General features: G+C 37.8%; 2 protein-coding genes across 2 annotated transcripts; both read right to left on the reverse strand.

Annotated features, from left to right (window-relative positions):
• Positions 1 to 3,222: 3,222 nt before the first annotated feature.
• LOC147223473 (zona pellucida sperm-binding protein 3-like) lies at positions 3,223 to 8,872 on the reverse strand. Its single transcript, XM_086166148.1, has 9 exons — positions 8,762 to 8,872; positions 8,407 to 8,670; positions 6,067 to 6,182; positions 5,013 to 5,116; positions 4,274 to 4,445; positions 3,942 to 4,059; positions 3,778 to 3,860; positions 3,579 to 3,700; positions 3,223 to 3,471 (listed from the first exon to the last, which is right to left on the reverse strand). The coding sequence occupies exons 1-9, from the start codon at positions 8,870 to 8,872 to the stop codon at positions 3,425 to 3,427; spliced, it is 1,137 nt and encodes a 378-aa protein (XP_086022274.1). The 3' UTR covers positions 3,223 to 3,424.
• A 454-nt stretch (positions 8,873 to 9,326) lies between these two features.
• Positions 9,327 to 12,945, reverse strand: cnpy4 (canopy FGF signaling regulator 4). The gene is made up of 6 exons (XM_086166344.1): positions 12,588 to 12,945; positions 12,326 to 12,452; positions 11,621 to 11,717; positions 11,277 to 11,399; positions 10,544 to 10,661; positions 9,327 to 9,520 (listed from the first exon to the last, which is right to left on the reverse strand). The coding sequence occupies exons 1-6, from the start codon at positions 12,670 to 12,672 to the stop codon at positions 9,396 to 9,398; spliced, it is 675 nt and encodes a 224-aa protein (XP_086022470.1). The 5' UTR covers positions 12,673 to 12,945; the 3' UTR covers positions 9,327 to 9,395.
• Between the last annotated feature and the right edge of the window lie 815 nt (positions 12,946 to 13,760).

Consider the following 13,760-nt stretch of genomic DNA (forward strand, 5'->3'; position numbering starts at 1 on the left):
TTGTTCTCACTTCCTCCTCACAAGAGATTTAACCTTGTAAATTCATCTGTAACGATTTAGAAATAATTCATTTCAAATTCTATCCAGTCTCAGTCACTGGAAGCAATCTGTTTAAAAAATAAATAAATTAAAAAAAAACAGGTGCATGTGTGATATTTTAATATTACAAAATCCTGCCATTTCTAAGGAAAATATTTGACTGATCGTGTTACGCATTGATATCTTATTTCTACACATGAAGCATTACATCCTTATAATAAGATTGGGCAGTCTGTTTATTTGGTGTTAAATCCATAAATGCGTATTCTTAATATTATTCCTATTTGCACACTTTCCTACCCTGTAATGCTGCTGTGACACTTTTACAAGTCTATCTTGTGTAAAATGTATGTCAACATGTAACGTAGGTGTAAAATATGATGGGTTTGATCCATTTTAAAGATTATTGAAGTGAATAAGCAGTACTCGCCTCTGTATTTAAATGTGATATACGTCCGGATCTGAGTACTTCCTTCGCCATCGAACCCAACAGGATGTAATAACCTTTAATCGGCCGTAACACTTAAATCTTGCGGTTTATGGATTAATGGGGGGGCACCTATTAAAATCTCCCACTCAGGTGAAGGTTCACTTTGATTTTTTGCTTTTGCAAATAACATTTAAAGCACAATCGGTTTCATCTCGGTTTACTTTAATGTTTGTCGACTAGGCAACAAGGTCCGCAGACGAGGTCTCTGATGGGAAAATAAACTGCTTTTTTTTTTTTTTTTACTTGCAGCCCGATGCACATCCTCCGCCTCGAGTTTTATCGATCGTGGCGAGTAAATTGAGAGGACGGAGGAAAGCCAGTTGTAAAAGTCTTATCTCGTTTTGTCCGAGCAGAGATTTGCTCTCCTCTTTCCGCCAATTATCCAACGGAGGAATTGGGGAGAAAAGGTGGATGTTAATTGGTTGGACTGGATTGTTGTCAGATGTGTGGCAAAACTGATACAGATGGAAATATAAGAAACTGAATCGTGGCGCAGGGAGGGGAGCGGTCTGATTGGAGAGGAGGAAACTTTCCCAGAGAAAACCATAAAACTGATTGATGACTTCCCTCGAGGAATGTTTCCCCAGGTGTGCTTTGTGTGTGTGTGTGTGTGTGTGTGTGTGGGTCCAGTAATTGCAGTGCGGTTCAGAAATGCTATCCTTGGACTCAGGACAAGCGCAATAAAGTAAAATTGAGGGGCAAAAATTGCCATTTTTATTCATCAATATTGCACTTTGGCAGCATAAACACTCGAATCTCGAGAGATTCTAGCGAACGGAGATGAAGGCCGTTGGTAGTCGTGAACATTTATTGAATACTATAAATAATTGAGAACAGAAATAATCGGGAGAGATTTATGTGCTGAATGCAGAGAGGTCTTAAACAGGTGCCAGAGTTCACCGCTTGCAGCACTTAACGCTCCACAAGATTCCAGCCATAATAAACAAAGAGACAAACATATTAAGTGACAAGATTTGGGTGGTTTTCCCAAATGCGGACGCCTTTTTTTTCTAAACACTAGCCACTTTTAAAGATTCAGCAACGGGTGAGTGAAGTTTGATGGTCAGCCGGCATGATGGACAATTCTGTCTCCTGTCCATTTGTTTAAGTGTTAAAGAAAATGATAACAAATGCAGGTAGACTATTTAAGAATTATAAAAAAAAGTTGACTGTTTTAAAGGGAAAATACAAAGACATGCACGTCATCAATATAAATGAAACTTGAAAGTGGAGTTTGTGTCTCCATGTTTACTGTAAGATTATTAACTCCTGATTGTGATGCAAGACAGCTTGAAGTGAAATGTCATGGGAATATACAATATACCATATATGTATACTTGTATATAAGTTTAGTCGGGCATGACATTATGTAAATTTGTCCTTGGAATTTCAATCTTAAAAATTAAATTCAAAAGTAGCATTGCAAGATATTGGGAAGCGAAGTCTTGTAGCTTAAATGACAAGAATGGCCTCATTCGATTTCAAAGCATGGAAGTGGAATACTGTTAAATGCATGCTTTCCCTTAGCGGGGGTTCTGGATCAAACAGGGCTTTACTTGAAAAATAAAATTCAATGTCTGGAAAAGCCTTTATAGAATGTAAGAAATAAGTTTTTCAAAACTAGGAAACTTTTTTTTTTTTTTTACTTGAAATAAAACCACAATTACCATTGACTTACTGCTTTGATTTTCAAGCAAATTCTCAATACATGAAACCCCAATCACAGCAAATACCAAAAACTGGAAAGAAAACTTGAGAAAAGACCTGAAGTCAGCCAGAAATGTGTTTCAGAATGAATCAAGCATGCTCCTGAATATAAATTGCATGCAATATTTGTTTAATTACAGGGATAATTTGGATAATGAAAAGTAAAGGGTTAGAAAACTTGAAAAAAATATAGAGCTTCTGAAAGAAGGGACTGGAATTTTTATAAAACGTCACTCCTTTTTTAAAAAAAAAAACCAGAAGATTTGATGTAATCTGCTGGAGACGAATAAAATCGCGAAAGATAAAAGTGAACACAGAAGTAGTTAAATGTTCTAATCCCTTTCCAGTTTCTGATTTTTTTCGTGTGTATTTAGATCCAATTCCCACCCTCACTCCTCACCACAAGAATATAAAACATTAACAATGAGACGCGGTTCATCGTGCACCTCTTTCAGTTCAGAGGGTTTAAGCGAGGGGTTTGTGGAAAAGAAGAAGTGTGGAATCACACGTCCTGCCCGATTCCCGATCTTCACCTCCCATGTCTACGCAGATTCTATTCCCTCCCCACATCCATCTGCAATTACGCATGAACGCTATAACAGATGGCAAAGAATTTCGGGGGGGAAAAGGCATAATTGATCCTCATAATTAAGAATCCAAATAACACTGGATGAGGGATTTGGCGCTGAAATATTGCTGCCAATCACAGCCCGTGGAAACGATCCCGCAGGTCAAGAATCCAAACCCTCTCGTTTATTTTCAGCCAAAATAGCTTTACCTTGTAAACGGGTTAGGTGTCACATATAGTAAAAGATCATCATGAAAAAAAAATGAAAAAAAATACCTGTAAAGAGCGAAAATGGTGCTTTTGGCCTAAATATTGTAGCATTTTGATAATCTTAAAAAAAAAAAAAAAAAAAAAAAAAAAAAAAGCGCCGTCATCCACGACTGGACAACAGAGATTTCAAATCTTGTCAATCTTGGGATTTAAAACTGCAGAATCATAACTGCCTTGCATAAACAACAAATTTAATTAATGGCCACATACAAAGCTGTCATCCAAACACTTTGCCAGCTGATGACACAACTAAGGGCTGGCAAAAAAAAGCAAAGACTATCAAAGAGGACCTTTTATTAAAACACATCAGCTCGGATCCACATACTTGTCATGTGCTGTGTTTTAACCGCTTATGGGAGGAATAGCAGTGGCCCGACAGTGGTTTCCTGGTGAAACTCTGAAATTCCCGCAAAAAATATCCATTATAGTTTTTAAGAAACTTTTTTTTTTTTTTTATCATAAATGAAACTGGATGTTTGGCATGTAGATCAGTGGAAGGAATACCGTTTCTCCTGGGCTCCTTTTTGCTCTTTAGCGCTCTCGGGTGGCGAGACTCCGCAACATCTGGGCCTCTAGCTCGGCTGCAGCTCTCACATACATGGTCGTTTGCGTCTACTGACTTCCATCTAGGAGTTGGAAACCAGGAATTAATTTCAACGGAGTTGGGTTTTTACGCGTAATATCGAGTGCCGTTGACACCGACCTCCCGCTCTTAAAATAACAGGCCCTTTTTTGCGGGTTCTTGTTTGGAGCGGGCTCTGCCTCCAGGAAACATGTTATGTAGACCTATGGAGATTATAAATTGCACACAGAGTCTTTTTTAAACAATTTCTATGCGGACAATAAAAGTTGTGAATTCGCACTGACAGTGTGTCTGGGATCCTGGTAGAACAGGAACGTCTCAAGTTGAATCTGGAGGAGATTGTTGTGGACGCGGGAAAGGAAACCGGAGCTGGAGCCGTTCAGCTGGGAGTCTGTAAAACATCTGCAGGAGACAGACATATTTTTATCAGATGTAACTTCTGCCCTGAGAGCCCCTGAGATCGGTATTAGAAAAAAAAAAAAAAAAAAAAAAACAGGATATAGAAACGGGAATGATTACTGCCAGCGCTGTGGCTCGAATCCAGGTCTGTAGGTCAAAGAGATCATTTTATTTGTTTTAGAAATTACCGAATTAGCGCTGATGTCGAAATACTCACCCCTGGTGGTCAATGAAGGAGTATCTGGGAGAAGAAGTGACGTCAGAGGTCAGGGTGGCCACGCAGCTGTCCACATACAGCCGGAGAGGAAGATGATGATCCACAGAGGCCTCGATGTTGACCAGATCACCCAGGAAGTAAACCGATGACTGCCTTCTGCTTCTCCAGTCATCTGATGACAGCAAAAAAAAAAAAAAAAAAAAAAAAAAAATTAAAAAAGACATCAACCAATAACATTTTTATTGTTTCTTTTCAAGTCCCTCTGGAAGTTTCCAGTCATTTTCAAAGTTTATTGGTATTTTTTTTGCATTTTACTTTAATACAGTCAGTCAGGATAAACAAGTTACATGAAAACTAGTTAGAGCATTTAAGAAATATATATCACAACTATCAAAACAAATATCTGTATACATATATTTGGAAAGCATTGAAATGAATTACTATTTGATACAATAAGTAGCTTTCCCAGCCAATTATTTAAAAAAAGAATCTCAAAAACAATTATAATGGATTGGATCTGGGACACAAGTTAGTTGTTTAAAAGCTATGAATATGACCAGATATAAACGGCCTACAATGAACATGAATCACTTCTTATATTGTGATTAAAAAGTGCAAACACAACCCTAGCTTAATTTTATAACATTAATAATTCTGACATTTAATTTAAAAAAAAAAAAAAAAAAAAAATCACAAAGCATGATCTGTCTTTCTGGTATTGGAAGGGACACAAACATACCAGTCATGAGCTGCAGGTGAAAGTCAACGTAGAGGCGAGTTGTGAGGGTGGAGATCATGGGGATCCAGGTAGGTTTGAGAGCTCCGCTGCTCACCCTGTGCTTCCTGCTGGGCGAGAAGAAGAAAAGGTATCCTGGCCGATAGAAGAACCTCAGCGACAGCCTCCGTCACTGTGGATATGTTTGGTATGAAAATACAATTCACTCATGGGTTAATACATCTCATAAGAACTGTTTGAACGTGACAACATTCACCGGTTTCCACCATGCGGGATGATTTTTTTTTTGAAACACAGGATGTCACTGTTTCCACCTAACAATTTCTCACTTCGCAGGGTTACAGAAAATTAAGCGAAAGAGGCCATTAAAGTTAGATATTTTCAAAAATTTGCACTTCCGGATGAATGGTTTGTCACTTTATGGTACAGGTACAAATAATGTGAACATAAATGTAACGGTTTCATTTTCTATGTTCTATTTCGGAGCAAATAAATTATAATTGTTGGGGAAAAAATACTTCCCAAGAAGTAATTTATGACCTCTTTCCAAGTTATATTATTAGGCAAAGTTTAAAATAAAGCCATATCCTTCTCTGTTTCACCACAAATGTTAGTTGTTTATTTATTTGCATCGACTTTGTAATGATGAAACTACTTTGTTGCCCTTAAGTAGTCTAAAAATGCTGTAACCCTCTAAGATTTTTTTTCAAAATACAAGCATGCATTCTGACAAGGACTATTTGTGCCTAAAATAAATTGAAACGATAATACTTGTGAAACAAAACTGTTTGCTTCCCATTCTCTTGCTTTTTTTGTGACTTTGTGAAAAAAAAACACTTTTTAAAGCAATTCCTTCAAACACAGAAATTGGGGGAAAGTAAAAAAAAGTTGACCTATAACTTTCAACTCTCAAAAATATTTGTAATTTCTGTGTTTTTCAATATTGTGAGTTCATGATATCTGGCTGCCGGACACGGTTGCAGTAATCTGATATTTGTTTTATGGCCACAGACATCAAAAACACACTTTCAGTTGTATCCATGTGATTAAAAAGCACCTTTTAAATTCACAGTGAACAGGAACAGCAGCTCCTCCGTTGCCGACGGAGGCTCCGGGTGAAGAAGTTGGAGAAAATATCACTAAATTGTCATACAGGATTGCGTCCTCCGTGACCTGGAACACACTTTAATTTCAAACACGGCCTCCAGGGGCAGCACTGATCAACATAGGCACCTGGGATTCATCCTGTTGAGGCTTTATTTTGCCCATGTTCCCACATATTTACTGGAAAAAAAACACTGAATTTGTTGTTCAATTTTGAGGGACCGGTTTAGATTTTATTATTGTTCTTGTTTCAAAAGTGGTTACTGACGCCGTCAAGTTCAAGTGATGAAACCGGATTAATCCCAAGTCACTGCATACAATAATAGCGCTTACCTTTATCAAGAACTGAGCAACATAAGGCATGTTTTTAGTCTTGCTTATTTACCAACAGCTGTTTTTCTTTAGAAACACATATCCTACAACACTTTCTCTTTCATAACATGTTTCAGCGATCGAAATAATAATGTATCAAACACTGCAACGTTTTAAAGGCGAGAAATTGAAATGATGCCACTTTGAAAAGAAGATACAACGGCCAGTTCCTGTTTGTTCACCAGCACTTTAGTTTGGAAACGGCAACAAATTATTTTATAATAAATGTAAGGGGGTCGCGATATAAATCTCAAATGATGTATTTTTAAGAGATTTTTTTTTTTTTTTTAAAAGGTAGACATCATCTTGAAATCTGCAAAGATTTACATTTTGGGCATGAATATCTCCAATGTTCCTTTCGTAACATTTCAGTAATCTCTTGCTAATTTTCACATTATTTTTTCATTTTTAATCTTAATCAGGCGCCAACTCACACACGGCTGACATTGATGGCTCTAGGGCTTTTGGCTAATGTCACAGCAAAACCTCACTGGTCTTTGAATTTCATGCTGATTTTCACCATTTTGCCTGTTAAAATAATTCCTTGCTTGCTTAATGTTGGTTGCCATATACTTGTTTTTTTACGTATAATAATAATAATAATAATTCTTCTTCTTTCGGCTTTTCCCGTCAGGGGTCGCCACAGCGAGTCAACTTTCTCCATCTAACCCTATTCTCTGTATCCTCCTCTGTCACACCAACTACCTTCATATCCTCTCAGTTCATCCATAAATCTTCTCTTTGGTCTTCCTCAAGACCTCTTGCCTGGCAGCTCCAATTCCAGCATCCGTCTTCCAATATATTCACTATCCCTTCTCTGTACATGACCCAACCATCTCAGTCTGGCTTCTCTGACCTTCTCTCCAAAACATCTAACATGTGCTGTTCCTCTGATAGACTCATTCCTGATCCTATCCATCCTGGTCACTCCCAAAGAGAACCTCAACATCTTCATTTCTGCAACCTCTAGTTCTGCCTCCTGTCTTTTGGTCATTGTAACAGTTTCTAGTCCATACATCATCGCTGGTCTCACCACTGTCTTGTACACCTTTCCTTTTATTCTGGCTGAAAGTCTTCTATCACATAGTACCCCTGACACTTTTCTCCACCCATTCCAACCTGCTTGGATCCGTCTCTTCACCTCTTTTCCGCACTCTCCGTTGCTCTGGACTGTTGACCCTAAGTACCTGAAATCCTCCAGCTTCTTGATCTCCACTCCCTGTAGCCTCACCGTTCCACCCGAGTTCCTCTAATTCACACATATATATTCTGTCTTGCTGCAACTAACTTTCATTCCTCTCCTTTCCAGAGCATACCTCCACCTCTCTAGATTTTCCTCTACCTGTTGTCTGCTCTCACTACAGATCACAATGTCATCCGCAAACATCATGGTCCATGGGGATTCCTGTCTAACCTCATCTGTCAGCCTATCCATCACCATTGCGAATAAGAAGGGGCTCAGAGCTGATCCCTGCTGGAGTCCCACCTCCACCTTGAACTTCTCTGTTACCCCTACAGCACACCGTACCGGTGTTTCACAGCTAGCATACATGTCCTGCACCAGTCTAACATACTTCTCTGCCACTCCAGACTTCCTCATACAACACCAGAGCTCCTCTCTTGGCACCCTGTCCTATGCTTTTTCTAGGTCTACAAAAACGCAATGCAACTCCCTGTGACCTTCTCTGTACTTTTCTATTAGCATTCTCAACGCAAATACTGCATCTGTAGTACTCTTCCTAGGCATGAAGCCATACTGCTGTTCACAAATGCTGACTTCTGCTCTCTGTCTAGTTTCCACTACTCTTTCCCATAGCTTCATTGTATGCTTCATATGATAATAATAATAAAAATATTGATTTATTATTGGATTCTGCACTCTCTCGGACAGGTCTGACGTTCACGACTGAGCCTCACCGACCGTCAATTGCCCTCCACAGTCAGTCGGGGGCGCTCTGATGATGAACTCCCCATCTCCAGTCGCGGTGGCGTTGCAGAGAGCCGATGAATCCCCTTCCGTTCCGAGCCTCAGAACCGCGGCCTCGACGGGCCGACCCTGATCCAGCGGATAGTGTTTCACCATGACCTCCACCCTGTCCTCATCGCATTTCACCACAAAGGTCTTGACCTTGTCTGCCTCGGCAGCCGTGATTATCTCCACGGGCGGGCGTCCCCGGTTCTTCGCCTCGAGGGCGGCCAGTTGGGAAAAAGACAGGAATATAGGCTCCGTTTGATACGTGTAGCAACTGACGGTCAGGATTTTGGAAAGCACGCACAGGGAAAATGCCAAAGAGCACTGGAAAATGTGAGGCATGGTGGTGCTGAAAGCTGCCCCGCTGCTCCTCTTCCTCGTGTGGCTCCGAGTCGCAGACGCAGCTGCAGCTCATCGGATTTGATTGACAGGCCGGGACGGATCTTTGAAGTCAGCGTCTCCGCTCGATACTGATATAAATCACTATACCTGTGAATGACGGGTTTCCCCGTGCGCTGCAAGTAGAAGAGTGATTTATTATACCTGGTGAAAAGAAATGAAATCCAGTTTTAGGGAGAAAAAAAAAGTGTATTTTTCATAAAAAAAACTTTGCATTGCAGGAATACTGTTGAGTAAAATACATATATATACAGTATATGTGCAAGGAGATGTAGCTAACATGATACAATACTGAAATGTATTGGTTAGCATGTTATAAAATCTTATTCCTGCCGTAGAAAAATAGAGGAGAATGTAGTGGTTTTTTTTTCTTAATGTAAGCTACAATGAGCTTCACAGACAAAGATTTTGGAAAGAAATCGTCCGAAAGTTGATTTATGAGTAACGTGACCTTCAGACTCAAACTGTGATTTCATTCCTTCTCTGTCCTTTTTTTTTCAGTTAAAATCTGAGGTCATTGATGGAAAGAAGTGTTTTCCTCAAAGCTCGCCGGCGTCGTGCGTCTTCCCTTCGTCGCTGACGACTCCACCTGAGCCATCGCCCTCCGGCCCCTCGTCCCCTCCGGCGCTCCCCACGTCTTCTTTCCACACCTCCTTCAGACATTCTGAGAGAGGGAGGAGTAAAAACAAGAGGGGATGGGAAATTTTTAAAGTCTTTTTCTTTACGTGTTACTCCAACTTTACCAATACTTTGCTCATTATCTTCTGCTTTCCAATTATTTGCATTTTTTAAGGGATCGCCTGTTACATTAGTAACTTCAGGCATACATTTTTTTAGATAATTTCATAATTTTCCCATAATTTCTAGCTAATTTTGAGTCACTCATGGTTTCCGAATAAGCTTGTTTTGCTGATTATAAAATGCGATTAAAATCCGGTTTATTCATCAAATTTTTTTCCCTGATTACAAAACAATCGAAATCTATTATGCTATTAAAGTCATTAGAAACTTCTGACTTTAAAAAAAAAAAAAACAAGGCTAACAAAATGAAAACCTAAAACAGAAATATTATAATATTATAAGTATCAAAATTTTGTATATAAAATGCTCAGTAAAATGATCATGGTGAGATTATATAAAATAAATACTGACTGACTGCCCAGTTCAACTGCAAGCTCATATGTGGAGTAATCATCAATTTGTCAAACAAAGTCAGCCAGTAAATCCAATCTTCTGATTTGATGAATCTTTTTAAGTGGAACCCGAGGACTTTGCTTCTCTTGACAAGTTTTATAACGGATGACATACTTTGGTCTCATGGATTCAGTTTTTCTTTTTTTTTTAATTCAGATCTTTTACATGAATTGTTTTTGGCATCTGCTTGTAACACTGAAGCACTTTTGCTGGTGAATGTTGATATGACTTGATGTCTGCGATGAGCTCAATCGATGTTCCAATTCAGCATGTTTATATGTTAAATACCTCCTTTTAGAAATGTGTTTAAATTAAAAATGACATGTAATTTAATATAATTAAAAACAGGAAACAAGGCAACCGTTTCAAAGACTGGTAGAGAGATTTTATTTAGAGAGATTGTTTAAATATTAATATAATATATTTAATATAACATAGAATTTTGCTGAGCTATGAAAAAAGGTATTTGGAAAATAGTAAGTGTGTTGCCCACCTTGCTCAGATGTTTTTAGAACATGGCTTTGGCACAGGAAGTTCTCAAGCCGCTCATCCTGATGATGGAAGTACCAGTCCTCCACGACCTCCTCGTACTGCTCAAGCATAGTCTCACACTGAGCAACAAGCACAAAAACACTCATCAGGTCGGAAAAAAAAAAGGGGACGCGTTGAAATAGATCACACCGCTTTTGCAGGAACGACAGGCTCGGAAAGAGCTACGACCGGCCACGTTTTGACCCTCGACAAAAAACAACCAGGACACAAATAGAAATGATAGAGAAATTCAAAGTTGCAGCCAGAGCTTCAGGTATTTCACTTAACTGAGTGCTACAAACCTGGCTATTATGGATTAAACTTATCCTTAGTCTTCTGTTGCCTTTTAAGCAGTTACTGATTTTTTTCATAATTACGTGAAAAATAACATAACTTGAGTTAAAATAGAGCCTGTCAAGGCAAGCCAACAAGTTTTAATTGGATTTTTTGGAAATAACACTTTGAATAATCTCACTCATACAATGATCGAGGTCTTGTTTTACTTAAACTTGCTCCTTTTCAGACATTATATATTGTTTAAGAAGTGACTACAAGCCTGCTGTTTATCTACTTTAACATTAAATTGTTGTTTTTGCTATGATAACCTTTTTTGTTTACTTGTTCCACAAAATGTGGGTTTTTTTTTTTTCAAACATTAAAGAATACATTTTTTAGTATTGGGCCCATATTATTACCTGCTTCTTCATGTCTGAAACTTCCAAAGACGGTTCGTCCCACAGTTCATACGGCAGCCCCAAATCCACTTTAACCCCTTTGTGCACCAGATTCTTTAGCGTTGTCATTGTCTGACTGGAGCCCTAAATCACACAAAAAGTTTGACATCCATTCGGTACGAATTAATGCCCTCAGATGACAAATAATGCACAAAACATCAGCGAATACTGGTCTGTTTTAGGCCTATAATGCATTCAGTCAATAGCACTGTGGTTATTTTAGTGAGACAAGATTTATTGGAGAAATAACTGCATGAAAAAAGATTTAAAGGCAGAGACAGCCGGAGATGAAAAAGGTATTTCACCTTGGCATAGCGGAGGCTGCCTGGCCTCTCTGCATGAACGTTATACTGCAGGATGCGCTCGCATATGTTGTCTACCGCCTCGGTCAGCCGAGTCTCCCTGAACCCAAAAGAGCGGTTAGTTTACAACAAAACACAGACGAGACATTTATCCGCGAGTTGAATATTTTAAATTCCCTTCAATGCAGATCACGGTTTCAGCATCACAGGTGAACAGGAGGAAGGACCGACTTAGAGTTATTTATCACCCATTTTTCACGGCTTACAAAGACCCCCAAAAACCTCTAGATTATCTAGAATCGATCTCTGATAAGATGAGCCATCACATTAGACCCAGTATGATTTACTATCATTAAGATTTTCAAAATTGATTAATTTACAAACATTCAGACCATCACAAGCACTTCAGACTTTAAAAATAACTCCCTTAAAAAAAACTAATTTAAAAACAATTCAGATGTCTCGGTTATAAATTATAGATATAAGAGCAATAGATGTAGAAAGTTGAAAGGAAAATAATGTTTACATTTTTTACTGTATTTGATTAGATGTTTTCATAACCCACCTCATTTATTTAACATATAAAGTGCAGTTTAACGACCTTAAATATATTTACGATTATTAAAAAAAATATGAAGTCAAAATTAAACTGTCTTACTATATAATATTGAATTAAAAAGTGGATTTAAGCAAGTGAAGCAAACCTACGAAGTGTTGTATTTGATTTTCCTCCTCCTCTTGCCGGTATCCAGCACCTCTCCCAGCTCCAGAACTTCTTTGGAGCGACCGCTTTTTTCCAGAGCATCCTGGAGCTCAACTGTTAGAAACTTACACACTGACAGCCAGAGAAAACAAAACGATAAAACAAAATACTGAATAATAACCTATAATTTATACTTTAAAGTAAAAAAAAACAAACAACAACAACTTTGTCACTGCCATTTAGCTAGTATTTGTTGACCAGTTTTACCTTCGCATTTATTCGGCAGTCTGTCGTCTTCGTTTGCTTTGGCAAAACTGAAAATACTAAACAAAATTACCATAGAAAGTTTCATTGTACTTTTTAAAGTAAATATTGAAATACAAACACAATCAGTGTGTATTGTTTTCAAAATAAATGCAGCCGCGATGAACGTTTAATGATTAAACAGCCACATAGACGAGGTACTTAGAGCTGCGCATGCGCGTAGTGGGTTCTCACAGACGGGATAAATCAATCCCTGAGTTTTGCCCTGCAGGATAGATTATCGATAGAGTCGTTCCTGATCTATCTATCTATCTATCTATCTATCTATCTATCTATCTATCTATCTATCTATCTATCTATCTATTTACAAAACAAAAATGTCACACATTCTGGATTCATTACAAATCAACTGAAATATTGCAAGCCTTATATCATTTTAATATTGCTGATTACAGTTTAAATCTTAAGAAAACTCAAAAATCCTATCTCAAAGTATTAGAATATCATGAAAAAGTAATTTTATCATTTTTTAATTGCATTACAGAAGATAAAGAACTTTATCACAGTATTCTAATTTTCTGAGACAGTCCTGTGTATATATATATATTCTTATTCTTATACATATATATATATATAATAAGAATTAGAACAACTTTTATTTATCCCAAAGGAAATTGTTGTGCCAGAGTTTCAAGTAAAACATAACAATAATAAATAATGGTAGGAAGGAGGGAGAATAAGAAATACAAATAAAACTATGAAGTGTTGTGTGTGTCTATGTGTGTATATGTGTGTATATATATATATATATATATATATAAATGTGTGTGTGTGTGTGTATATATATATACATACATATATATACACACACACACACATATATATATATATGTGTGTGTGTGCGTGTATATATATAATATAGGTATAATAATTCAATATACAGAATTGTGCAAATTGTTCAATGGTAAGAGACTGTGAAGCAAACTTCTCTCTGCATTTATATAACTAATGTATATATTGAGCAGCATTAGACTGGGTTGGGGGTGGCTGGGATGGTAATGAGAGGTTTGCAGAGTTGTTGTGAATTGAGGAGTTGGAAAGATATCATTAATCTTGTCCCCCTTTCTGCTAATGATACAAATATAACTGAAATGTTTTATAACCTTGTTGAAGGCA

The sequence above is a fragment of the Fistularia commersonii genome, chromosome 19 (assembly GCF_037954325.1).
Source record: "Fistularia commersonii isolate RoL2024-O1a breed Wild chromosome 19, RoL_Fcom_v1.0, whole genome shotgun sequence".
Classification (NCBI taxonomy): Eukaryota; Metazoa; Chordata; class Actinopteri; order Syngnathiformes; family Fistulariidae; genus Fistularia; species Fistularia commersonii.

Excerpts from the sequence above, each read along its gene's own strand:
- LOC147223473 (XM_086166148.1), bottom strand. The coding sequence starts at position 8,872 with ATGAGCTGCAGCTGCGTCTGCGACTCGGAGCCACACGAGGAAGAGGAG. Across the intron at positions 3,861-3,941 it reads ACCAGGATCCCAGACACACT|GTCTACATAACATGTTTCCT; the intron begins GTCAGTGCGAAT and ends TAATCTCCATAG. Across the intron at positions 3,472-3,578 it reads AAAGGAGCCCAGGAGAAACG|AGTTTCACCAGGAAACCACT; the intron begins GTATTCCTTCCA and ends CGGGAATTTCAG.
- cnpy4 (XM_086166344.1), bottom strand. The coding sequence starts at position 12,672 with ATGAAACTTTCTATGGTAATTTTGTTTAGTATTTTCAGTTTTGCCAAA. Across the intron at positions 12,453-12,587 it reads ACTGCCGAATAAATGCGAAG|TGTGTAAGTTTCTAACAGTT; the intron begins GTAAAACTGGTC and ends TCTGGCTGTCAG. Across the intron at positions 9,521-10,543 it reads TCTAAAAACATCTGAGCAAG|AATGTCTGAAGGAGGTGTGG; the intron begins GTGGGCAACACA and ends TCCCTCTCTCAG.